Source organism: Lineus longissimus, chromosome 7, assembly GCF_910592395.1.
Source record: "Lineus longissimus chromosome 7, tnLinLong1.2, whole genome shotgun sequence".
NCBI classification, from domain to species: domain Eukaryota; kingdom Metazoa; phylum Nemertea; class Pilidiophora; order Heteronemertea; family Lineidae; genus Lineus; species Lineus longissimus.
The window spans coordinates 10,033,462-10,060,606 of NC_088314.1; the positions used below are offsets into that span (position 1 = coordinate 10,033,462).

The window sequence follows — 27,145 nt, forward strand, 5'->3', positions numbered from 1 at the left end:
AATGCTTTGGTTTGCAAAATTTTGGATAACATCATACACTTATTCTGAGTATGATCAGAAGTCTTTTTCAAATTCATGAACTACAATTATTTTGAAAGTGTGTTTATTTGATTATGTAATTCACTGAACAACTTTTTTGGTCTGTGCATAAAAAAGGACCTTGGACAAAAAGGGGTTAAAATTACTCCTTTGAGTACTTTGAATCAGCGTGCGCGCAGTCGAGAGAGATTCGAACAAAATTTCTACGTTTTTGTATCTGGTTACCATTATGCATGAGTAACCTCGTAACCAGGTAACCTCGGTTACAGCTTGATTGCCTTGGTTTAAAGTGCTATGAATTCCTGAGATCAACATCAGTTGGTACTGTACTGTAGGTCTCACCAAAACCACGAGGATGGAGCTAAAATGTAGACCAAGGCAGAGCCAACTGACAGTGAGGTATCAATTTCTATTCAAAATCAACGAATAATGTGGTTTTAAATACTTTTTGACTGCTTCCATATTATGCACCAACCCAAGCGGTTTAGGCTGCCGATCCACACCGCTGTATTCAAAATGAGGCTTTGTTGGCGCATAGTGCATTTACATTGCAAAGTGCGGTCCATTTTAATCCAGGTGTTTTGGAATACTTGTCACTACGTATGTGTGACCAGATACAAAGGTCGAAATTTTGTTCGACTTCTGCCGACCGTGATGTTGATTCATCATCCTCAAAGGAGTTTTAGGAATCCTCTCCCGCCCTTGTGTTTTCATCCCTGTGTGGTTTTCTCTTGTCTTCAGGTCAAGTTGTCGGTAATTATCTATTTGTAGATAGTCTGATTGTGCACTCTGACCCATACACTTCTAGTGTTTTCTCACTAAATGATGGCAATCGTTTATTTTTCATCTCGCTATGATTTAGGATTCAATATACAATTCCTTATTAAAATCTCTGTATTCTTCAGGCTGATCTACAGTAAGTTTAATTGACACTGGTAGATAGTGTCTGCTCATTATTTCATAACTCTTGGTAAATCGATATGGATTTTTCATGCCGGAGCTATTTGATTTGCCAAACTTGTAATAATTAGGGAAAAAAACCTCTTTGATTGAGTGATCAGCCCGTTCTGTCAGAGAAAAACATGCTAGAGCATTGGAATCCTGAGCATTGGGCATTACGAGGCAAGTCCTAGATCTGGGTATCTGGTTTTCCCGCGTGCCAAGTCCCTTGATCTCCTGGTGAGGGACAACAGCTCTAGCTCTTTGTCATGAATCAAGACATTTTTTCCCATTAAGGTTCGAATCTGGGGTAGCTCTAGCTCTTTGTCATGAATCAAGACATTTTTTCCCATTAGGGTTCGAATTTGGGATCTTTGGAAACGCGACGGTCGTAGTTTTACATGCAGATCCATGAGTTCTACATAAGGGAAAAAAATAATTGAAAACCTCCCAAGGTTTTTCAGAACGTATGACAAAATTTTGCTGATTGCCATCATTTAGTCCCAAAGCTTTCTTCTCTAAGTCTATCTTCTTTTCAGCTGGTTCAAGGGTATAGGAAGAGTCCTTTTCAGGGCCGAGGATATTCCATATCAGATGTTTCAAAAAGTTTTTTTGGCCTCACTTAATCAAATTCAGACAATGCCATTGTATTTACACACTGGTATGGCACTGACGTCAGTATTAAGACACCATCTGCCAGTTTGAAGATGTACGCTATTATTATGTATCTAGGTACTATTGGATACCTGACAAACTGTTCTGGAAGGCTTTTTAACTGCAAATATTGAAGTAGGGGAGTGGCCCCTTAAAAATTATATGAGTTTCTGCTTCACTCTTCAATTTTCCTTCAAATCATTTCTCTGATGGATTCCTCGGTCTGAAAGGGTCAACTCCCTGTTATACTGTGAATTATTCATGCTATCATTTCGCCACTTGTGAATATACACACATTGTGAAACTTTTACACAGACTTGACAACATGCTAAACAGGTAGTATCAATTATAACACATAAACCAGTTTAGCGGTATTATGCTAAGTCACTTGTGTAACCCTTTGGTGCACTGTTGCACTGTAAATTATTATCATCACTGGTAGTCAAACCAATACAGCGTGTGCTTGTCTATTGCGCCCCACAAACATGTGATTTAAATCGCACCAACCTGCAATTTAAATTGCATGCAACAATAATCGCTTGTTTGCAGTGGTTATCACAGGTACCTGTGATAAGAATCTATGATAGCAGCAACCTGTGCTCAATATCAAACCCTGCGATTACTGGTTTAACCAGTAGATGAGAGATCTTTTGTTGCACATTGTGGTGATTATAATCGCAGGTTGCAGTGATTCAAATTGCTTGTCTGTGCGGCGCTGGTGGTGATTTAATATGTTGTCCACAAAGTGGACACCCGTTATTACAGGAAGTCTGGAGTTACAATAAAAAGTTGATTCAATGGGAACACCTCATTTGAAGTACGTACTGTATATCGAAAGTTACTGCCATTCTTGTCAAAGGAAAGAGAAAATGCAAAACTGGTCAGTCTCTTTTCTCAGCTGTCCAATGCAACCTACTTTACAGCTGTAAGTAGGTCAAGGTCATGAAATATTATAAGGGTCATATCTCAAGAAACCTTCTCTGTGAGATCTTCAAATTACTGTCATTGATTAATCTGAAAAAGCTTAACATTGTGTAAAAACATTTTGAACTTCACTGAAGGTCACATTAGATTATGGAAGAATGTATAATGACTTCTTTCTTCATCTTGACAAAAATTGGGTCAGTATGATCTGCTTTTCAAGGTCATAGAAATCAAGCATAGAAAATTTCAATGATGATGGCAGGTTTTGTCATTATTAAGATATCAATTTGTTGTAAGAAGTTTGAGCTTGACCTTGTTTTCAAGGTCACAGTTGTCAAAATTACAGTGACACTTGACAGTTCTCCATCTGTACCTTAATCTGGATATACTGAATGCGATTGTTATGAACTTTCATCCATTTTCTCATTTTCTACTCTCTTTTGTTGCCCCCATTTGGACACAATATCCATAGGATATTTCATTTACCAACCTATTTTTGTCAGGGAATATGCATCATTAGGTTTTGTACTGTCACGACGGCCAGCTTGGTACTGGCCGCCATCTTTACCATAGCAGCACCATCATCATATGAAACATCATTAAACCCGCTAGGAGATTCTCTTTGAGAATCATTTGAGAATAATCTGAGAATCATGTGAGAGTCATGTGACCGAGTTCTGCATGTTCCTATTACCAATGCAATTTTTTTTCTCATTCCCCAGGCCGAACTCGGCCCACTCTCCTTGTAATCCACAAGTACATCGTCCTAAATACTGGGACGGCAAGGCCTCTCAAAAAACGATTATATAGCATGTTCCTTGAGGTTCCTCGGTTCAAGTGCCAGACTCCTGGTGGTCGTTCCTTTGCGGTAGCTGCTCCAAAACTGTGGAACCAGCTGCCGCAAAAGCTGTGTAACATTGATTCCCTCCAGACTTTCAAGTCCCTCCTAAATGCCCACCTTTTTGCAGTTGCCTTTGGTGAAAAAGCGCTCCAGAATATCAACTCGCTGAGTAATTAGAGCGCCCTACAAATGCCGACATTGATTGATTGATTGATTGATTGATCTGGTCAATCATCTTTCATTGTCTCCGTGTTAGTGTTTTATAGTGCACATAAATAGGCAACTAGCTACATGTATTCTGCATGTCAGCAGGTGTTTGTTTTCAAGTCTGACCACCTGTTCAAAGCTAACCGTCTAAACAGTCAATTGTGACGCATTCCGCTTTTGATTGCAATGCAAATTACCCAGGAGTTTTCCTTCTAAATAGAGGGGGGTGCCGAGAAGTGGGTGAATAGCGTAAAACAGCATGGTGGTCTATACCAATATCACCTTACAAGCAGTGGCATCGGGTCACCCAACATGTAAATTGGTGAGAAGAAAGATTTAATTAGACACCGTCAGGTACTGCCAATTAAATCAATTCCGTCTCTCTGTGTCCTTTCAGTTTGTGTATAGACTATTTCAAACATGTTTTCTTTTTTGTCAATACTTGGCTGGCCCTTTATTAGGGTTGTGAAGTGCCCCAAGTTGTGTACTTAGGCCTAAGTTAGCCTACGTTAGAACCGTAGTGTCCCAAACTGATTTTTTTTTGGTGCTTGTGGACCTAAAGGGGTAAGTTGTCAACTTTTTTTTCTTTTTCAACATTTCTCTTCAAGGTGAAACTATAGGGACACCATTTTGCCAATCTTAGGAACACCAGAACTCTATCAAACGCCAAAGATTGGACAAAATATTGTTTGGAGGCCGTGCAAACCAAAGGTGACAATGTCCTCCGAGTAAAACTTTTACCATTTTGTGGGTTTCGGATGAGTTCTGGTGTTTTTTAGATTGTCAAAATGGAGTTACTATAGTTTCACTTAATCACTTCCTCATCATTGGAAACGTTTACATTGAGGGTCCATATGTCTGTTTCTCGGTACCCAGTGGTAAGTTGTGAGACAAAGATGGAATCTACCTCTAAAACCCCTTTTATGACCTTTTACAGACAGAATTTTACCCGGTGGTTTATGAGACTAGAATGAGAACTGGAGAAATCAATATGTGTCTTTTCACACCTCATCTCCAGGATGAGTGACAGTCCTCTCCCAATTTGGATTGTTGGACAAAATCTTAGTGTTCGTTCTTATTTACTGAGTATTTGATCTTTTCTTAATATTTTTTTCAAATTTTTTGAAGGTCCAACTGGAGGTGGGTACTAATTGGTTAATAGCTGATGAAGCCTTAGGAAGGATATATAGACAATGATAGAACAGTGCTCTAGCTAGATTTTTTCGAGTGTTTGGTGCTGGTTCCTTGTGCTTTGATGGGTTAGTTTTCATTCTGCTGTGGCCAGGGTTTTGTACCACCCTGTGTTGAACCCATACCTCTTGGGAAATTTGGCTCTTTTTGCATTTGAAGTTCTGAAGTTGTTTTGGAACTGACTGAAATCGCTCTTGAAGTAAACCTTCCATTAGGGCAAATTATATCATTTAAAGTTAAAGTTAAAAAACCTAAACTTCACATGAGTGGTTACATGCCTTTTGAAAATATCTTATGCCTGCCCACATGATCAGATGGCACCGATCAGATACTTCATTCTTATTCGAGGCCGATGACTGAAATAATGTTGAAGTTCGTGTTCAGATAATTAGTTTGTGTACAAGCCATCATGATCATCATGATGGGAGGGCACACTTGAACAGGACTCTTTTGCCTGGAAAGTTGCGTCATAAAAATGACAATTTGATTTGATTGGATTGGATCATGTCATATCTATATGGCCCTAATGCCAATGGTGCTCACGAAATTGAGGTTGTTATTTACAGCACTAAAACAGATGAGCAGTAACTTGTACAAAAAAAAAGAGACAAAAGATGATTGTTTTCTAAATTCTAGTCGACACATTGTGATACAGAAAGAAAATTATTTGAGCCAAGAGAGGTTTATTTTTTAAATCCTAGCTGATGCATTGTGATTTTGATGAACATTTGAAAGACCATCCTCATAGTGTATCCCCAAACTTCTCAATTCCCGGCCCACGGTACCCCACCCATTTTGTCATGCCAGCATTCAAGCCAGAGCTGAGTTAGAGAAGTTCCCTTAGATTACTGGTTTCCTTAATAGTTTCTTCCTCTTTTGGTTCAATCCTTTCTCAAAGTATCGATTCTCACTGCTTTTCACCAACTCTTGTATTACCTATTACCTTGATTTGTACATTAGGCTACGCGTAGTTTAAATCGTAGTAGAAATCTGTATCCCCAATTCTCTCCACCTCCTGATAGTCTGATGAAGTATTCATCATCTCAGCTCCCCATCCCCTTTCAGGTATAATTCCATCTTCAGACTTCTGCGGAATACTGGATCCACTCACCAATAAGATCCCAAGCCCGACAATACCCGATTTCTACTACCGCCTCGATGAGTAGAGCCTAAACAATCGGCATAATAGTAGGCCTTTCGCACCCATAAAACGGGTGGGACATCTTGTCTTCGTTTCTTCCAATTGGTCTTTAATTGTAATATGAAAAGTTCCGCTGTAGAGTAATGACTATTCATGACGATAACGTTGTTAACTCTTGAATAGATATCCCACCCCTTTTATGGCTGCGAAAGGCCTACAAATGTTCGGCCGTTCGGACTCTGCCCATCGAGGTGGTGGTAAAAATCGAGTATTGTCGGGCTTGGGATCTTACTGGTGAGTGGATCCAGTAATATGAGCGCACTACCAAAAGATATCCAGTAAGGTGTCAAGTTTGTATGGTGTGAGTGATCGAATTTGATTTTTATGGCCATAGATCAAATAAACAGGCTGTTTCATATATTCCCTGAAGACTTTTGACTGTTGGGTGAGAAAAAAGAAGTAGTGGTCTAAAATCACCAACATCTAGTAACTTGGGAAACACTATCTGATTAGCTTCCTCCAAGTCGAACCTAATGCAAGTTGGTGTACTACCGCATTACATGTATGCTTGTGAATTTTAGCTCATTTGGGTGAGCTCATGTCATCATGTCTTGTCCGTCGGTCCGTCCGTTATCCATCCACCATCCATCCATCCATCAATAGTGGTGGCTCGTTGCTCTCCATTGAGTCTAGAAAGTTCAAAGTTAGTGTGAGAAGTCTTATGATTTGACTTGGCACCTAAAAATCATTGCAATTTGACCTACTTTCTGTGCTCTAGGCGGCCATCTTTGAAGACATTATTTTGTCGATATCTCATAATATTGAGAGCCAGAATCTTGAAATTTTCACTGGATGCTTCTGATGAGACCACGTGACATAATACCCAGGTTTTGATTTTCAAGGTTATACAGAGGTCAAACTCTTAAATTTCACCCTATATAGGTCATCAGCTAGCACAGACTGCTTAGTTTTTTGCTAATCACGTGTCTTTTTTAACTCAATTTTGATCCAAATGCCATTAACCCCATAATTTTCATGTCATGAGGTAACAAACTTTCGAAGCAAAACATTTTGTATTAAAACTGCTTTGCTTTCTCTTTCCTTGGGTTGTGTTTATAGCAAGGAGAGAGGTTGCTTCAGGTAATGGTGGACGTTTCATCTCGACCTGTCAGAATCACCTATACATCACTGTACAGTGCAATGGTCATTGATGTATAGGTAGATATGTCTAGTGACGTTGAAATGAACTTTGGTTGGAGAATGAAGTTGTGGACTTTGATGTGAAGATACATGTAGGGCCCCTGGTGGTGAAATTAAAAAGTGAGAAAAATATTCTTCCGATAGATTGAAATTGAGATTTAATTAAAGGCCAGGTTTGTTCATTCAAAGTTTGAAATTTGAAGTAAAATTTGAATTGAGAGTTTCCCCACATCTGTTTAATACAAGGGCTGAAAACCCATCAGCATTTTACAGTATTTAGTCCTAAAATTTGTCAAAACTTCAAAATTATTGCTATCATCTGAGGCCTGAGGCCTGTGAAATCTGGTACACAAACTCACGTTTTATCGGATTCAAACAAAATCATCCCATATTAAAACAATACAAATTTGACCCAGGTGTAGCCTATAATGTTTTTCGAAGCACAACTGATGATTTTGAAATAATCACAACACCATTGATTGTTCAAAGACATTGGGTGATATGAATAAAGACTAGCAAATGCTTTTATCTAAAACTCCATGTACATTTACACTAGGCCTTTCTGTACAAAATTGAAGTAAAAGCATTTGCTAGTCTTTTAATTCATATCACCCAATAATTGGAAAAATCTGACTGTAGCGGAGGTCAATCCAAGTGTTGTGCCGCCAAAACCAGACTACTTGCCTTGAACTGAATTTTCCTGCATAAAACCTCTCTGACGCCACAATATTGGGAGATGTAAGGTTTTCTTACTTCATCAGAAAATGTACACAGAAATTCTACTAACAGTGTGCACAAACTTATGGGTGTGCCTGCATTGCCATTTTGCACATGAATGTTGTAAATGTTGTTAGGGTTGGCCTGGCACTATCTTGAGGTTCCCTTGCTCGATAAGGTTTTAAAAGTGGTGGCTTACTTGAGTATTATTGGCATGACTTTGACAACAGGTGTGGAAGAAAACATCTATTGTCTAATGGTGTGTCCCTTTATCTATTAAACTGATTCCACAACTTCATCTCCAACTGTCGGTGTGCGCATGCTGCTGGAGTTGGCTTGTAACATGTCCAAACAGTTTTGTTGTGCGCGCGTGTTGTAGTTCCACGTCTAGCGTAAGATTTCCAGCAAGAATTACACTTTACATGAAAGAGTGCTGCACCGTAGCATGGTAAAAACATTAAAATGTTTTTCAAGTTGCATCCAGGTTCTCAAGAAGCTATAGTTTTTGCTCTCATTTCTTTTGCGAGAAGACATGTATCTCAAATTGATATTTAGCTTCCGTTTCCCAACTTAAATCGTTCAAAAATTCACTCTAACCAAGAAAGCTCCAGAAAAATGCCAAACAAACAGAATATGAAAGTTGCGCTTTAAAAAAAAGCATGCAATCCAAGGCATTGCATCATTCGTGAGGAAGAACTATCGAAATATTGTTCTTACCCTCTGTTGTAAGGTTTACATCATTAGTAGCACCTCATGCTTGGCATAGATTTCAAATCTAAATCATTTCCTCCCACTTTCAGCATTTTTCTGGAGCGCTCGTGTTAAGAATGAAATCAGGAATGGTCTAAGATGAAGATTATTTGATATGTGTTTTTATATCGTGTTAGAATCATGCTTCCCACAAAGAAAATGAGGACATAGACTTATTTTTCTAAAGAACTTGGAAAGAACCTATGTGTCCTCCTGGTTATTTTTGGCCGTTATCAAAATGCTGAGGATTCGAAGTCTTGTAATGGTTTTGTTTACTGATCAAGTATGGCCCAAAAGTTTTGGCAGCATGAAATATAAACATGATTAAGGGAAAATTTAAGTCGGGTCAAAGTAGAGGTGGACTGGTAAAGAGTGGTTTTAACTTCTGTCTACAACCCTAATTAAAACATTTTGTGTCATTCAAACTTACCTATGGAACACTTTTGCATGTTACTCCATTTGGGCTCAAACACAAGAGTATCCCTTTAATTTTCTAAAGGGAGAACTGAGTTAACAGCTCGGCCGCCAGGCGGCGCCCTGACCGATCCCGCGAGATCGCGCCGATCTCATGCCGCCATATTCAGTCTTTACTCTTGTGCTTCTACGAAGCACATCGTTTTTTCAAAGCTGCCGTGAATTCGATTTAAAACCAAATTCAACCAGCCAAGTCTAGACGATTTTTGGGTTCATTCACCTACGGAGTAGACCGCCAAACTAATCTTGGCATTAGTATTGTCCAGTCTATTTAATTATAGACATTTTCTTAGCTAGCTTAGTCGACCCGGCTCCATTATTTTGATCTTGGTAGGGTAGAGTTAAGTAGGCTATTCTCCGCTCTATTGTAATAAACAAGACTCAGATCCATTGCAATAGTGTTTAATTCAAGTAGGCATGTTTTCCTTTCCATTAATTATTGCGTCCTTTCTGGCCTACTTGGGGTTCCCAGTGTTTTTATTGTCATTGGTACCATTTTTTATATGGCGTACCCCTCCGACGGCATCCTTTGTCTCACCACAAAGGAATGCGTCTGGTGGCGGAAAACAGGCCGCGAAGACGCCTAAACCCTCTTCCGGTTCCGTTTCCGGGCATATAACCCGGAGGTCTAGCAAACCTCCCGCCACCACCCCTTCCGTCAGCCGAGTTCCGGTTCCGGCCGCGGCTGCGAAGGATGCGGGATCTGACATTATTAATGTCTGTGGTCCCAAGGGAGACTTACATCCAATAAGTCTCCAAGGGTTTAATATACCCCGGACCTCAGGGAACCTTCCGGTTCCCCTGTCGTCCGCTCCCCCGAGTACAAGCCCTTTGTACCCGCGGGAGCACCCTGCTTCCGGTCCGCCGATTGCAGTTCCGGTTACTGACGCGGGTTCCCGTTTTTCAGTAACCGAAGACTCTACTGGGGGTTTTTCTCAGTCTTTACTGCGAAATAACCCCAGTCCTCACGGACACAGTAGAGTAGGGCCGGACCTCATAACGCCACCTCCGAAACGCCATGCGTCTTCGGTAACAGCGTTTCCGCCCTCCGTACCTCCTTCTAAAAGGGCTTCCGGTAGCTCCATACCGGCGAAGGAGTTACGGGCATTTCCGGTTTCGGACTTCGTCCTACCGGAAATGCAGGCACCTTCCTACGTTGGCCAACCTCTTGGGTGGAACCAACCGGAAGTGCCACCCCCTCCTCGTAGCAGAGGCGTCGTTCCCATGGAACGAGCTACGCAGAGAGGACATCTGAACTCTAGTTCAGAATATGGGCAACTTCCGCTTCCGGAAGACCCATTCGCCCGCACATACGGCTTCCAGGGTTCGCTTATGCGCTCACCCTCGCCTCAACCGCCCGTCGTTGAGAGAAGCCGCACGTCGGGTCCGGAACCCGAGTCGGGACAGCAACTGTCCCAGCTCATCCAGATGGTAGCAGGTCTTTCTGATAGACTTAGCCATCTGGAGCAGGGTTCCGGTTCCTCTGGTGCGCCTGGTCCCATCGGATACCCACCATCCGACTCCTCTATTTTAGAGGAATTTTCTGAGAACGAGAGTTCTCAGCCAGGCTACCGCTCCCCCAATCAGGAGGAGCTGTCACCAGAGGAGGCCAGTATCCTGTCGGAGATGAGGACACTCAGATCCTTGATCAGAGCGTACCTCCCGCAGGATCTGTGCCCTACCCCGCCGGAACTGCCAGCCTTGTCAACACCGACCTTTTCACTCTGGGGACAGGAAGTGGATCCCAATCCACAGGTTTCTCAAGGCTCCACTCGGGCACTTGAATTCCTTCCTCCCTCCCCGTCGGTGTTAGCAGTCTCTGAACTTTTGGAGCGTACAATCAGAGACTCACAAGGCGCCCACCAACGTACTTCCATCCCTGTCCTTCCGGCAGTCGGACCGGAAGCTTGGTGTAAACCGGGGAAGTTGTTCACGGCACAACTTCCTCCCGTTAGGCAGTACCGCGCTGACTATTATCGAGTCAGCTCGGCCGGCTGTCCAGCTGCAGCATCGACTTCCATATTAAAGGACGATGTACAGCTGGACCAACTCGTGCCTAGGGTGACTTCCTCCTCGGCTTACCGAGACCTTAGAGCACAAGAGGGTCTGGCCAAAAACACGTTAGCGGTGCTCTCCTACGCAGAGCACACTAACCTGGCCCTAGCCAGATCCCTAAAAGATAATGAGTCACTATCTGATGACACAAAATCGCTTGTGACATCCTTGTCACATTCGATTAGGCACGCTATTGCGCTGTCCGCCAAGACCGCAGCAAATAGCGTCCTACTCCGTAGAGACGCCGCACTGGGCTCTCTCAATGTCATCAGATCCCTCCAGCTGGAAGGGGCCTTAAGAACCGCTCCTATGGACGGTTCTTTCCTGTTCGCAGATTCTGTACAAGAGGCGGCTCAAGCACAGAAAGATTGGGACAAATTATATGCCCCCACTGCGACACAGAGGGCCAAGACCTCTCTACCTAACGCTAGAAAGATAGAGAGGCCCCAGCAGGCATCGGGTTCAATCCCGTACGCCAGGCAGGTCCTGCCTAGGCCTACCCCGCCTAGTCAGCCTGCTCCTGCTGGATCCTTCCGACGGGAAGCGGAGGGTCGCCGGACTGGAAAGAGGAAAAATACTTCCTCTAACCAGGGTGGATCCGGTCCGACTAAGCACTCCTTTCGCCCAAGGGGTGCTGGCCGGAAGAGGTGACTCCCCCCTCCTTTCTCCTCCCGGACGCAAAAAGGAGCCGACTCCGGTAGTCGGGGGCCGTCTGCAAAAATTTGCAGACATTTGGGACGATTGGTGCCCAAAGGGGTCCCCAGTCCCAAACATGTTGAGGTACGGAGTGAAACTAGATTTCAACCGTACCCCCCCGACTACCATATATCCAACCCCAGTTCAGCCACCGAAGGACCCAGTCAAGGCCTCTGCCCTCCAAGCAGAGGTCGCGACATTACTGGAGAAGCAAGCTATCCAGGTCCTTCAAGATCCATGCTCCCCCGGCTTTTACAGCCACGTTTTCTTGGTTCCCAAGAAAGCAGGGACATGGAGGCTGATCATAGACCTTTCCAGGTTAAACACCTTCTTGAATGTTCCTCATTTCAAGATGGAAACCACCAGGTCTATAGCAACGGCGATACAGCCCAACGATTGGGCGGTATCGATGGATTTAATGGATGCGTACTTACATGTACCGATCCATCCAGACTATCAACACTTCCTTCGATTCCATTACGAAGGAAAGACGTATCAATTCAGGGCCCTGCCGTTCGGTCTGGCATCGGCACCCCTAATTTTTACGATGATAGTCACAGCCTTCGTCGCTCCCTTTCACGTGATGGGGTTCAAGCTCCATCACTACCTAGACGATTGGCTACTCCGTTGCAAATCGCGGGAACTACTACTGCAACAACTTCAGGTTCTAAAGCAAAAAGTAGTTTCCGCAGGTTGGATTATCAACGAAACAAAGTCAGAATTCATACCATCCCAAGACTTCGTTTACGTTGGAGTTCGGTTCCTTACGGCCATAGGGAAAATGCTGCCCCCCCTAGACAGGATAAAGAAAATTCTTCATCTCGTCGCAGAATTCAGAGGAAGGACTCAAGCTCCCGCAAGGCGATGCTTGAGCCTTTTTTGGGACTTCTGAATTCGGCAGCAGACCAAATCCCCCTTGGCCGTCTATATATGCGTCCCATCCAGATGTTTCTAATGTCTCTATGGAAACCCCACAGGGACCCATTAGACAAGTTGGTATTGATACCTCAATACCTACTCAAGAACGTCTGGAACTTCTGGGAGTCGGAGACTCGTCTCCAAAGCGGTGTAGATCTTGCTCCACCGCCCCCAGAAGTGTCCCTGTTCACAGATGCTTCCCTACTAGGGTGGGGAGCACATCTGAACAACGGGGACATGTCCATAAGAGGTCTATGGACAAGGGAGGAGACCATTCTTCCAATAAATATATTGGAAATGAAGGCTGTCCTTCTTGCCGTGAGGGCTCTTTCCCTTCGCCTGAAGAATCGGAGAGTAACCCTGTTCTCCGACAATTCTACAGTAGTAGCATATGTCAGGAGACAGGGAGGCACAAAGTCCGGCATTCTTTGCCAGCTAACTTGGGAGCTTTACCATCTTTGTGCCGACCTTGGAGTATCGATATGTGCCAGACACATACCGGGCAATCGCAACATCCTTGCCGACGCCCTGTCCCGTCAGAACAAGCTAGTTCAGACAGAGTGGACACTCCATCAGGAGATTGTAGACGACCTTTGTCGCCTTTGGCAATCTCCGAAGGTAGATCTGTTCGCCACCAGGCTGAACAATCGCCTTCCCATCTATTACTCTCCACTTCCGGACGAAGAGGCCCTGGAAGTCGACAGCCTTACAGCCTCTTGGGTCGGGCTGAACGCATATGCGTTTCCACCCCTCCCTCTCATTCAACCAGTCCTGAACAAGATCTTGACCAGCCATCCGGTGAGAATAACTCTCATCGCACCTTGCTGGCCAAATCAGGCCTGGTTCCCAGCCTTGCTGGAGCTCCTGATAGATCACCCCAGGAGTCTTCCTACTTGGAAGCACCTCCTGTGGCACCCCCTGGGGAGATGCTACCACCAGAACCCTGGATTTTTCAAGTTTCACGCCTGGAACTTATCCAGTTGCATCTCCACCAGAGAGGCTTTTCGGACATCGCTGTCAAGCGCATGTCCGCACCTCAAAGGGGGTCTACCCTTGATGTGTATCAAGGAAAGTGGTCTACCTTCACTTCCTGGTGCAGGGAGAACGGAGTTAATCCGATCTCTCCCTCTATATACAGATTAGTTGATTTCCTTATTGAATTATTCACGGAAAGACAACTATCTGTCACGGCTATAAAAGGGTACAAGTCCGCCATCGCTTCTACCCTCCGTGTTTTAAGCACCTGGGATCTTCGTTGGGAGGACCAAATAACCCCTCTTTTCAGAGGAATGTTATTAGAGCGTCCTAGACCGGTTCACAACACCCCTAAATGGGACCTTTCTGTTGTCCTTAAGGTGCTCATGAGGCATCCTTTTGAACCCATGTCTATTTCATCCATGAAATATCTGACACTCAAAACGGTCTTTCTAGTAGCCTTGGCTACCGCCCAACGGAGATCAGAGCTCCATGCACTTTCTTTTAAGAAGCTGGCTTTTAGAGAGGGAGGGGAGGTTATCCTGGCTTTTATACCAGGATTTCTGGCGAAGAACCAGGGACCGGCCGCCTCTCGGCCCCCGGTTACTATTCCCTCTCTGTCAGGAACGATCTCTTATGATCTTCCTGACAGAACTTTATGTCCCGTCAGGGCCCTAAAGTTCTACATAAATAGGACAAAACCTCCCGGTATCCGCCAGGGGAGAGAGCGTTTGTTTTTGTCCTATAAGGAGGGAAATAAACGAGAGATAGCGGCCGCCACTATTTCAAGGTGGATTGTGGAGACTATTCGTCTTTCCTACAACACCTTGAAGACTTCCTCTGATCTTCGTGCGCTAGCTAACATCTCAGCGCACGAAGTTAGAGCACTAGCCACCTCCTGGGCTAACTACCGAGGAGTTGCTCTTCAAGAAGTCGTTTCCGCTGCATGTTGGAGTAATCACTCCACATTCTCTCGTTTCTACCTACGAGACGTTTCTTCCCTCGTAGATGGCATGCACACAATCGGCCCGATTGTGTCTGCGGGGCATGTTGTTTGATCCTGGCTAGATCAAAAAAGGGGGGGAAGCCCGATTGAAGAGTCAAACGCGCATCTTGCGCCATTTTTGATATGCCCTATCTTCAACATCCAGGCAACCCCTAGTAGACTAGAAAGGACGCAATTTCTTATTGTTGTTTAGCAATAATTCATTCTACACCCTTCAACATGCCTTACTTGCTCTAAGCTCTGTTGCCGGAAAGAAGATGGTTTTATTACGCAATTCTAGCGCTTTCCGGAGAATGGGTCTATTACTCTCTATAATATGATTGTAATACCGAGATCAAAATACCGGTCCTCCGGTTCTCCCCATTTCTTTCCCCTGGCGGTCCTCCTTAGCTAATATGCCGGTGGTGCCTCCTGGATGGAACAACAGCTCAGCCTTAGGTAAGTCCTCGTTTCCCACCTCCAATAGGTTGCTGGGATTCGATGCAAAAGTGTTCCATAGGTAAGTTTGAATGACACAAAATGCCCATTTCCTTACAAGAAATGGCCATTTTGTTAGTTCATACTTACCTATGGAACACGGCCCTCCCGCCGTCCCCACAAACGGGACATACTCTTTATTAACGCTCAAGAGTAAAGACTAAATATGGCGGCATGAGATCGGCGCGATCTCGCGGGATCGGTCAGGGCGCCGCCTGGCGGCCGAGCTGTTAACTCAGTTCTCCCTTTAGAAAATTAAAGGGATACTCTTGTGTTTGAGCCCAAATGGAGTAACATGCAAAAGTGTTCCATAGGTAAGTATGAACTAACAAAATGGCCATTTCTTGTAAGGAAATGGGCATTTTGTCCAGGTGGGCCGCCCATCAAAAATAACCAGAAGGAGAACACTAGTTGTCTGCTCAATTGAATTTAAGAATGTTTTTGACACAAGAAATGAGTGCAGGGTAGTGTGTTAGTTAATTTATGCATGAACCTTTGAGTTCATGCATAAATTAACAGGAGTTAAACTCTTTCAGTCCGTAACTCGATTCGTGCGGTTTGATTTGAAAACTGAGGCGAATTTCAGAAAATCGGACTTGCAAAATCGGCAGATGATAGCACAGATTGCAGTGCCATCTGATACCACCAATCAAACTATAATCGATTGAAAAGATCGTCAGCGCATTTTTATATGTTGGTTGAGTCACCACAGGTGTATTTAAGGTGAAGGCATCATGTGACAGTGCGGAAAATTTGAATTGAAATTTGAAAAACGTGAGTATACGGTATGCGGCTGTGAAATCAAACATGGCGGACCGTGTATATACGGTTTGTGGGCTGAAAGAGTTAAATTTTGATTCAACTGTTTGGTTGGAGCAGTCATCAGCCTCTTTGCACTCTTATTTCTTAGTATTTGACTGAGTTTATTTCTGCATGTGAGATGAGATTGTCAGAATTTTTCACCAACTTATCATTTTCAGCTTTCGTTGTTCGAGACACATAAATACAAAGTATCGACAATATATTATGCTTCTTTTTGAAAGTAGTGTGCGACAAGTTTATGGATTTTATAGTATCGAAGTCATTTGACACAATAGCATTCCGCGAAGATGACGTCACTGCAGCTGCTGCCCTCTATTTCCCAATCGCTGAATTACAGGCAATGTCGGACAAACATGCGGTTTCGTAATGGATTCAGGCTTTCTAACTAGGGCAGTTAGATTCAATCTGGCACATGTCCGAGTGTTGGAAATACTACATAATTGTTCTGAATATTTCTCTCTCTGACTCTGTGGTATCATTCATGCTAAAAACAATGCAGGGTCAAAGATAATTGACTTTGAAATAAGCTCAAATGCGTAGAAATAAGTGTCGATGTCCGACTGTCACGTGACTAAAACGTCATCAATATCTTATGCAAATGACCTTGTGAGCTATAAATAGTAGCTTCGCGGAATGCTATTCACGCATGAGCTGCAAAATGAACAACTGAATGACACATGCGTATGTCTGTCTTGTCATCAAGTCATGACTGAATTGTTTACTCTTTGGTTCATGCATGAATTGTGTCACGTGAATAGCGACGTGTGACTCCTCCGTAAATTTGGCCTAAAAACTGAAAATATTCCACCTGCGCTGCTTTTAATTCTTTTGTCATAGTCAAATATGAGCGTTTGATACAATCCAGAATCTAACCTGAACAATGCACTTATCCAGTCAGGGAAGGATGCCCATTTTACAAGTTGTTGCCAAATCGGGCTACAGCCCCAAGAAACCCCTTGATTCAAATATGACAGGAGATACAACAGTGTAGCTTGATCAACCAGATTGACACAGAGATAGCTTGATTGAGCTGTGCCAGCGCGTGGCTGAATATCCAAAATGTACAACACCACATTAAAAAAAAAAGCGATATCTTGCTGAATCTTGATACTGATGCCCACCTGGTCCTGTACCATATGACACAAGTTATGGCAAGAGTGTGGTCAGGGTCTCAGGCCGACATGATATGACTGGCGTAATCAAATTAGCTGGTCTGAAGGGAAAATAGCTCCTTTGGCCTACAACTCATCCTTTGGGCTTCCCTGCCTGAATGTTTAGTTTGCCTCAAAATTAGTGCATTTAAAATGCCCCTGCGATTTATTCACACCATCACTGTTACCAAGTTGTTTTCCTTTAATTGCTTAACGTGTGTGAATACTTTCATGGGTTACCTTTCAGCGGCTTGAGCGTGGGGAGAATATGGATGACGATGATGAATTTTCCCGAGGTGGTGGGGAAGCTAGGGATGACATCTCAATGCTGCCAAGGAAAGTTGCCATCAAGGTAAGTCTGTCAACTAGGTTTGCCTAGCATAGCATGGCTTCCTGTGACTTGTTCACAAAGACTGTCTGGGCCATAATAAACATGGAAAATGCCCACATATTTGACAGAGATATCAGATTCAGGGTTGAACAAGGCGACAGTCCAGGAGTGTAGCTAGTTGGGGGGGGGGGGGGGCTTGCCAAAAATTTCAAAAACCAAATGAGGGCTAATGTCCCCGGGGTTTGTGTGCATGGCCAGAGAGGCGAACTTTAACCCCCGATTTCCCCTGGATGCATTGTCATTTGTTGCATAGCAATAAGAATAATATATTCACGATCTGTGTGGAATTTTGGAATGATTTCATCCAATTGGTGAATTGAAGGAAATTTACTTCTTTGAGATTTAAATGGCATCGCTGTTAACAGACCAGGACATTGTTTCTTCCTTTCAGATCTTTGGCTATATCAGCATTGCCGATCTCGCGAGATGTGCGTCCGTGTGTCGTTCATGGAAGGTGATCACCCAGTCTAGTGCCTTGTGGAGTATGTTAGACCTGTCGCAGGTCAAGGACAGGTGAGTCTCTGCGCCGTAAACCATAACCGCTCTAGAAAAAGGCCCCAGATCACAGCATATAATAGGAAATTTACCACACACGCTTTGAAGAGGGAATTGCCACCAAGTTGGACCTAAGTGTATGCCAGGGCAAGTAAAATATCCCACATAGGTGGACAGTAGCCTATCGTGGACTCCTTACCTCTAGTAAAAATCTAATTGGGTTGCAACACCGGTTATAATGATGACAATGGAAAGATTATGATAAAAGAAATTTGCCTGCGATAATTCTAAATGAATATGTCCACAAATATCAGTATTGGAATGAGGAACCTGCAGAACTAAAAATTCAGATTGCAGCACTGGTACTAAAAGGTACACTTCCAGTGCATTTTCCATTAAAATTAAGTTTTGTTGATTTTCTCCCTAAAATTCACGAAAATAGAATTAAGGACCAATAAAACAACATTTTTGGTGCTATTTTCCCATCTAGAGTTATTTAGGGATGAAATATTCAATAATCATTGACCCGGGAAATGGCTTTATCATCACAACCATGGTCCACTTGACTGCAGGGCCCCCTATTGGCAGGTTTGTTGTGCAGGTTCCTCATTGTGATTGATTTATTGATTGCATATCTTTTCCATTTCAAGAATCAAAGATCGTCCCGCATGCCGGCTCTTGGCAAAATGTCGACCATTTCTTGTCCATCTGAACATGCGTGGATGTGACATGTTGAGTAAACCAACATTCGTATCGATGAGTGAGTGCCGTAATTTGCAGGATCTTAACTTGTCAGAATGTCCTGGAGTCACAGTAAGTATAACACAAGGGGCTTAAAGGGGGACTATAGGCAGGAGCAGAGGGGCTAATTTAGCCATCCTCGGGTGACTAATATACACAGTAAGGGCCCTGGGTCATGTCAGATTCAGCACTAGATATATTCCTCGTACAAGCGTGAATAATTTCGACGTACTGTGAGATGTGAGAGACCCCTATTGGTGACTTCATGTAACTTTATCTTGCCTGCCTAGCTGCTGCCTATATTGTCCCTTCAAGTTTCGAATTTATGGCAACATTTTGAGGGCAGAGTAAAAATGCTAGTATCATCCTGATAAGTCGTGCTTACTTCACATAAAACAAAAGGTGCCACAAAAATAGTTTACTCCTAAACAATATGATATATATATTTGATTCAATCTTTTTTAGGACGAGACCATTCGTATTGTAGCAGATGGCTGTTCCATCCTGTTGTACCTGAATCTATCACACACAGACATCACCGATGCTTCACTCAGAACTTTAGCCAAGTAAGTTACTACCAACACTTTCGGGGAGCAAATGACATAAAACTAGGTCAGAAATAATTTTTTGGGTAAATCTTTACTTGTGAGACGAGTAACGATTCAATTTGTACATGTATGTCCCCTTTCTTTGTCTCACTCCCTAACACCAGACATGATAATCAAGATAGTTGAAGTGGTATTTGACACTAGAGGCTTGATTCCAGCACACCGCACTGGTTCCCGCTTTGCCGAAATTTCGAATGCAAAAATAGCAATCTTAACCCTTTAGCCCTCCAAACGTCTGTGGACACCCGCAGCTTTTTCCTTCAAATTCCCGTGGACACCTGCGATTTAGGTGACTTCTGACGTGAAAGTGCCGAATCAAAACATCGTTTCTTCTTGAGACGAAGTTCTGAGCTGAACGTCTGCTCAGTCATGGAGTTATCCGTTTACTGATGAGTAATACTACAAATTTCATGTTAAAATTACTCATTTTTAGGCATTTTTCTGGAGGAACAGATGGAAAAACAATCAAAAAGCTGGAGTGCTAAAGGGTTAAGCGGCAACCGACACACTTTTTTACTAAACCGCTTTTGTGTAAGCGGTCCTTGAGTAACATTTAATAAAATTGGTTAAGTGTTGATTTTCTGATTTCAGGCGGTGTCCTAATCTACAGTATATCAGCCTGGCGTTTTGTAGAAAATTCACAGACCGGGGTCTGGCATACATAAGCCACAGTGAGGGAGCAAAGAAATTACTCTATCTTGACATGTCAGCATGTTTACAGGTATGAAGAGGTTTGGAGATAATCTCATGTGAGAAATAAGATAGCGCACTGCAGACAAGTGATATTTATCACTGCAATAAAAATGATTGCTTTTCTATGCGTAAAATTGCTTGCTACACATGTGAGTGATGACCAAGCAGACACTGGATGACCCCTGACTGATTTTTGTTGCAGCCGCATGGTAAAATTCAGTAGTCAGGCGCCCCCTCTACATCCGTGCAATAAATATTGCATGTCAGTTTTTAAAAATCACTTGGCAACAGTGCCCTTAAAGGGGGACTATAGGCATAAGCTAGGGGGGGTCAAATTGGTGGTCTTCAGGTGAATTATATGCACAGTTCGGGGAGTTGTTTGTGTATGGTCCAGTTGTCAATACCTTCCTCATACAAGCCTGAATAGTTCTGATGTACGGTGAGATAGGAGAGACCCCTAGTGGTGACTTCGTGTAACTTTATCTTGCCTACCTGGCTACTGCCTATAGTCTCCCTTTAAATGAAACTATGAACTGTTTCATTGTCCTGGCTACTCACAGTCTGCATTTGGTGATCACACGGTGAATAATTAGGAGGACTGCCATGAATATTCAACTTTCTGAAAACCAACCTATCTATCATGGCTATTTACAGATCACAGAAAAGGGCTTCAAATTTATTGCTGATGGCTGTCGGAACATACAGTTCCTGATGTTGAATGAGTTCACCTCACTCTCGGACGAAGCCGTCCAAGTCTTGGCCGATAACTGTAAAAACCTCCGGCACATCTCGTTCCTGGGGTCACCATTCCTGTCCGATGAAACATTCAAGAAATTTGCCGTTCACAAGAAGCTGGAGAAAATCAAAATTGAAGGTAGGGTGTGATCAACGATTAATAGGGACTGGTCTTTTATTATTTCTTGGTGTGATTGTCTGGAAATGATGTCTGACAGCTGGCAGTATCAATGAGTGTTCTGACCAAGTGCTACTGATGTTGAGAACATAAAGAGTTTCGGATTTGTAATCCCAGCTTTTTCAGTTTGATACCATCCACATCACAATGCTAGTTACTTTTGGCGAGCCACATCCTCGAATGAGACTTCTTTTTCTTCTTGTTAACGTCAGACAGCAGTTCAAATCTGTTGTCTGGTGGCGTGAATAGTGTTAACACTTAGCACTCGCAGGTGGTGAAGACACCTTTTGGTCACTTAGTGAACAATAATCTGGCTCACCTGACGTCTGCCTATACTCGAGTTTCACAGTGCAATCTCTAAGAAAGTTGTCTGCTTCTCTGGACATGCACACTGGCTTGTTTGAAAAGTGTTTATTTTCAATCTATTTCAAAGGACTTTCGGCCTGCAAAGTCTTCCCCCTTTAATCCCATAACTCTCCTCCTTGCAGGTAACCAGAAGTTGTCAGATGCAGGTCTGAAGCCCATCGGGAAGTTCTGTCACGAACTCCGTCACCTGTACATGGTCGACTGCCAGCGCATCACCGACCTGTCCCTGAAAGCTTTATCATTGTGTCGTCACCTCACCGTACTCAACTTGGCAGACTGTGTGAGAATCACCGATACTGGAGTGCGGTACATCGTAGAAGGTTCATGCGGCCCAAAACTGAGGGAACTCAACCTGACAAACTGTATACGCCTGGGTGACATAGGCTTGGTGAATATTCATAAAAGGTACGTACAGTAAAACCTCTCTATTAAGGACACCCTCGGGACTGATAAATGCTGTCCTTGATAGAGAGGTGTCCTGATTAGAGAGGTCAAATTGAATGGAAAGTACCAATTTGGAACCAAAACTTGTGTCCCTAATAGAGAGGTTGTCCTTAATAGAGAGGTGTCTGCTATGGGAGGTTCCACTGTATACCGTTGTTAGCTAAACAAACTTTTACAATCACATGTTGTCTGTCATAATGTCATTGTTCGCCCATCTGTTCATTAGCAGAGCATGCATTGTAACTGCAAGAGCTGTCAACCTGACACCTTGTACACATGAACCCATTGATCAAATGACCTCAGAGATGAGATTTCCGCCAAAAACTGATTCTTGACTTCAAGTCAAGGATCAATTTGGACCGAAATCTTGGCCAGGTGGGGACCCTATCATACAGGCTATTAGTCTGTCCACCTTCAAGATTTTGGGCATCGTTCATGCTCTTGCTGCATATTGGCTGAAAGCGATCGCAAAATCGACTTCTCTCAAACTTGTAGATCAGCTCAAATTTTCCCTCAAGCAACCACGACACAAAGTTCAACATTCACTTGTAAATCAACTGCAAGGTGGCTCAGAAATCCAGTGGTGATCATATTATTTCACAACACCGGGTTGAAATTGAAATCTACAGTTCAGCAAATTGTGCGTGCCAGTTTCCCCAAGTAATGGAATGAATGTTGATGCTTTCTTTTCAGATGTCATAGCCTGGCATACCTCAGTGTCTGTTTCTGTGAGCACATCAGTGAGGCGGGTATAGAGCTGCTGGGTCAGACTCACAGTCTCACGTCGTTGGATATATCAGGGTGTAACTGCGGTGATCAGGGCCTGTCCGCTCTTGGTAACAATCAACATTTCAATGATGTGTGTCTGTCCGAGTGTTCAGCCGTCACCGATCTTGGTCTGCAGAAGTTTGCCCAGCAGTGTAAGGAGGTGGAGAGGTTGGATCTCTCTCATTGCCAAGTAGGTTGCTATTTATTTAATTGACTTGAAGTATTGATTAGAGAAGAGTGTGTGGCTGGTTAATGTTTAGAAAGACGAGCACCCAGGTTGGATACCGAATATAGGGGAATTTTTGTTATTATTAGTTCGTTAACTGTTGAATTGATTGGACTGCTTCTGCCTGCCTGTCCATCCGTCTGTCCGTTCATTAGCAGGACACATTGTGTAACCACTCGGGCTGGTAACCTGAAACTTCGTACAAATGAACCCCTAGATCAGATCACCTCTAAGATTAAGTTTCGGTCTGATCTGATTATTGACTTTGCCAAAGGAGGGTCCTATTATGGAAGGTTTTGATTTGATCTTTGTTACAAAGTCACACGAGGTCAAATCAAAACTGTTCTTTTCAACCGGAAAATGGACGCACGTAGACCTATGTCAAATGGCTGACTTGGAGAGGTTATGCTTGCTTTGTGATGCTATTTTCAGAAATATATTTTTCCTTTTGCAGCAATTAACAGATGGTGCTATAAAGAACTTGGCATTTTGTTGCCGCATACTCAGCGTGTTGAACCTAGCCGGATGCAAGCTCCTCACAGACCTTAGCATCCAGTACCTGTCTGGAGTGTGCCATTATCTCCGCTCCCTGGATCTGTCAGGGTGCATACTGGTTTCGTAAGTATTTACGCATCCAAACTCACAGCTGGGCCAATGAAAGTAAATTATCAGTTGTCCTGCCAAGAGAAATATTTGTTTTTGGTGATAATCAATATTACGGAAGAGATATAAATTGTGACCCGTCACAGCAAAACCAGGCGCATGTCGCTCTGAGCTTGGCAGGTTGAGATGGACTGTTCGTTCATTTCTCTGTTGTCTACCTTTTGTGAAATATGAACACATCAATTTCTACCATTATCTCCTGGTGTCATTTAGGCTCATCTTCTGTGCAACATACGCCTGGTTTTGCTGTGACGGGTCACAATTGGAGTAACAGAGAGAAACGAGTAAAAAAGCTGGGAATTTTAACTGTTTAATCTGAGTTTTAACTGTTTTGATGATGAAAATTTTCCAGATGCCTTAATTTTGCCACGGGGGACTGATCTGTGTAATCATGTTTTGCCGACAGTGAACAATGAAAAAATTGAAAAAGGCCTTTGGAAATTATTTTATACCCTAGGTCGTACATGGGGCATCAACCAAGACAGGCCCTTCTCTGCACACTGGAAGGCCTGCCGGATTATCTGCTGTCTGGGGAATTGATTCGCTGTGTTGGAAATGGCTTTCATCTTGTTGCGATCACAGATTTTTGTTGCAGGCACCGGCGATCACCAGCACTAATGGGCAATTTCTGTGGCAGGAATTTAAATTGCTCGTTTGCAGGGTGATCTACTCCTGTATGTGTTATCGGTAAAGCCTTCTATAGCAGGTGCTCTGAATTATACAAAGCAGACGCCCAATCCAGATAATTTTCATGATTGTTGGTTTTGTTGTACTTTCAGCGATAAATCTATGAAATATTTGAGAAAAGGCTGCAAGAATCTAAAGACACTGATTATTCTATACTGCTGTAACATTAGCAAGTAAGTTTTTTTAAATTTTCAAGTATACAGGGCGAGCCAAAAAAAGTAATTCTAAAGTCAAGAATTGATATGTCCAGGATATTTACTTTTCACCGAAACTCGTAATTAAAGTAGGTGCTCAGACTGATCTGTTGGCACCTTGGTTATAATTCTCCAATCATGGATGCATGGCTTAGCACCATTGTCTTGAAAACGGGTTGTCAAATGTCTTTGCAAACACAAGTAGTAGGGTCAATTTGACAAAGTTTTCAACGTTTCAAAGGTAAAAAAGGTGAATGGGCATACTTAATTATGCGGCTTCTTGATATTTTCAGGCATACTGCTGCAAAGATGGCGCGTCAATTGGAAGTGCAATACAGCCAGGATGAAGTCCCCAGCTACTTTGGATATTAAAGAGGCCTTTGCTGTGAACTAGGTGGAATCATATCTCTGTTCGGGATCAGAAATTTTACGGAATGTGGACTCAATACATGATGTCTGAATTCGACCTTTGATTCTAAACTGCTGTAAGCTGGGAAATGTTTATCTGCATTCTAATTTTACACTTTTATGACCAGTACTGTAATATCAGTGAACATTCCCCAGTTTAGTGCATTTAGAAATGTTCAAAAAGTAAAACCATTTCCTTTGGGAATTGACAGCGACTCCAATATTTGATGAAGATGCGATCTTCCTTTAACATATTTGAAGGGGTTATCTGGAGGTGGTATTTCCATCCATTAATCGGTGATGTTGCCATAATTTGGTCACTATCAACATGATCAACGAAAAAATACTCGAAAATCTTCTTTTGATTTAGGTCTAGGACAGTATGTTATGTAAGCATGATTTACAACTTTTTGTTGATTAATGAGTTTCTACAAGCGGATAGACCAGCATTGTCGACCCAGGTTTTTACCTGATGTTCGGCCGTCAGTGACAAACCTGCTGCATGTATTATGGAGTCTACACTGCTTGTGCCTTAGATATATCTCTCTCTCTTCTGTGGTGAAAGCTTGTGCCAAAGATAACTTTACAAAGGGCGCATTAATGTGCCTTACATTTGTTCCGTCCAAAATGTGTTTGAAATATTGCATTGGGGAATTTTTTAATCGGTGAATTGGTACCAGTAGCAGAATGGCCGTGTCGATCACTGTGACAAGCACAGTTTCAAGGCACAATTTCTTAGAAATGCTATTACAGTAGAACCTCTCTATACCGGTAGCAGAATGGCCGTGTCGATCACTGTGACAAGCACAGTTTCAAGGTACAATTTCTTAGAAATGCTATTACAGTAGAACCTCTCTATTAAGGACACCCATAAGACTGATAAGTGCTGTCCTTAATAGAGATGTGTCCTGATTAGAGGGGTCACATTGAATGGAAACAACCAATTTGGGACCAAAACTAGTGTCCTTAATAGAGAGGTGTCTGCAAAGGGAGGTTCCACTGTCCTATCCAAGTGTCAGTCTCGCCGACTCTAGTGCCAACAGAAAACACGAAAATTATGCATCAAGAGCATAAAAAAACAAACTTTCTGTGATCCAATATATTTGGAAGTGAATTGTTTGCAGAGTTGCGACAACATTTGATGTCAGTATTAGCTAAATCATCCCAATATATCTGCCTCTCTGCCGGGCTGTGTTTGGAGCTAAGCAGTCTACTGCATTCTAATGTAATGATAAAAGCTTCATCAGATGTGGCTAAAACATAACGCCCCCTCGTCTCGGAGGTCAGGCATGATAAGTTGATGTAATTCTTCTGCATCTATTGGGCAATGTGTTTGTTCCGGGGCCCCATGGTACTGCTTGTTTGTTCCGGGGCCCCATGGTACTGCTTGTTTGTTCCAGGGCCCCAGGGTACTGCTTGTTTGTTCCGGAGCCCCAGGGTACTGCTTGTTTGTTCCAGGGCCCCATGGTACTGCTTGTTTGTTCCAGGGCCCCAGGGTACTGCTTGTTTGTTCCAGGGCCCCAGGGTACTGCTTGTTTGTTCCAGGGCCCCAGGGTACTGCTTGTTTGTTCCAGGGCCCCTGGGTACTGCTTGTTTGTTCCGGGGCCCCAGGGTACTGCTTGTTTGTTCCAGGGCCCCTGGGTACTGCTTGTTTGTTCCAGGGCCCCTGGGTACTGCTTGTTTGTTCCAGGGCCCCTGGGTACTGCTTGTTTGTTCCAGGGCCCCTGGGTACTGCTTGTTTGTTCCAGGGCCCCAGGGTACTGCTTGTTTGTTCCAGGGCCCCTGGGTACTGCTTGTTTGTTCCGGGGCCCCAGGGTACTGCTTGTTTGTTCCAGGGCCCAGGGTACTGCTTGTTTGTTCCAGGGCCCCTGGGTACTGCTTGTTTGTTCCAGGGCCCCATGGTACTGCTTGTTTGTTCCAGGGCCCCAAGGTACTGCTTGTTTGTTCCGGGGCCCCATGGTACTGCTTGTTTGTTCCAGGGCCCCTGGGTACTGCTTGTTTGTTCCGGGGCCCAGGGTACTGCTTGTTTGTTCCAGGGCCCAGGGTACTGCTTGTTTGTTCCGGGGCCCCAGGGTACTGCTTGTTTGTTCCAGGGCCCAGGGTACTGCTTGTTTGTTCCGGGGCCCCAGGGTACTGCTTGTTTGTTCCGGGGCCCCAGGGTACTGCTTGTTTGTTCCTGATTAACACGATCTAGTCTCATGGTTTAAAACATTGTAAATATTGTGATTTCATTCCTGTTTCAAATCATTGTAAATACCCTTACATATACATTACAAATTCATTTCTATTCATTAAAAATAGCTTTTGAAACATAGAACATGTTATTCACTTCTATCTAGTTAATAAATCATTATTTTTTATACCTGTACAT

General features: G+C 43.4%; 1 protein-coding gene across 3 annotated transcripts in view; it reads left to right on the forward strand.

Moving 5' to 3' along the window:
* Positions 1–26,421, forward strand: part of LOC135491507 (F-box and leucine-rich repeat protein 13-like) — a 37,468-nt gene extending 11,047 nt beyond the window's left edge. Inside the window, exons 8-19 of one of the 3 annotated variants that reach the window (XM_064777423.1) lie at positions 781–792; positions 17,425–17,529; positions 17,960–18,081; positions 18,714–18,876; positions 19,270–19,370; positions 20,004–20,133; positions 20,760–20,979; positions 21,507–21,789; positions 22,522–22,786; positions 23,277–23,440; positions 24,265–24,345; positions 24,660–26,421. In XM_064777423.1, the coding sequence (XP_064633493.1) occupies positions 781–792; positions 17,425–17,529; positions 17,960–18,081; positions 18,714–18,876; positions 19,270–19,370; positions 20,004–20,133; positions 20,760–20,979; positions 21,507–21,789; positions 22,522–22,786; positions 23,277–23,440; positions 24,265–24,345; positions 24,660–24,738 (1,725 nt within the window). In that variant the 3' untranslated portion in view covers positions 24,739–26,421. Of the gene's footprint in view, positions 1–780; positions 793–7,055; positions 7,077–17,424; positions 17,530–17,959; positions 18,082–18,713; positions 18,877–19,269; positions 19,371–20,003; positions 20,134–20,759; positions 20,980–21,506; positions 21,790–22,521; positions 22,787–23,276; positions 23,441–24,264; positions 24,346–24,659 lie in introns of all 3 variants that reach the window. The other 2 variants (XM_064777422.1, XM_064777424.1) reach the window with 2 other exon arrangements.
* Positions 26,422–27,145: the final 724 nt, after the last annotated feature.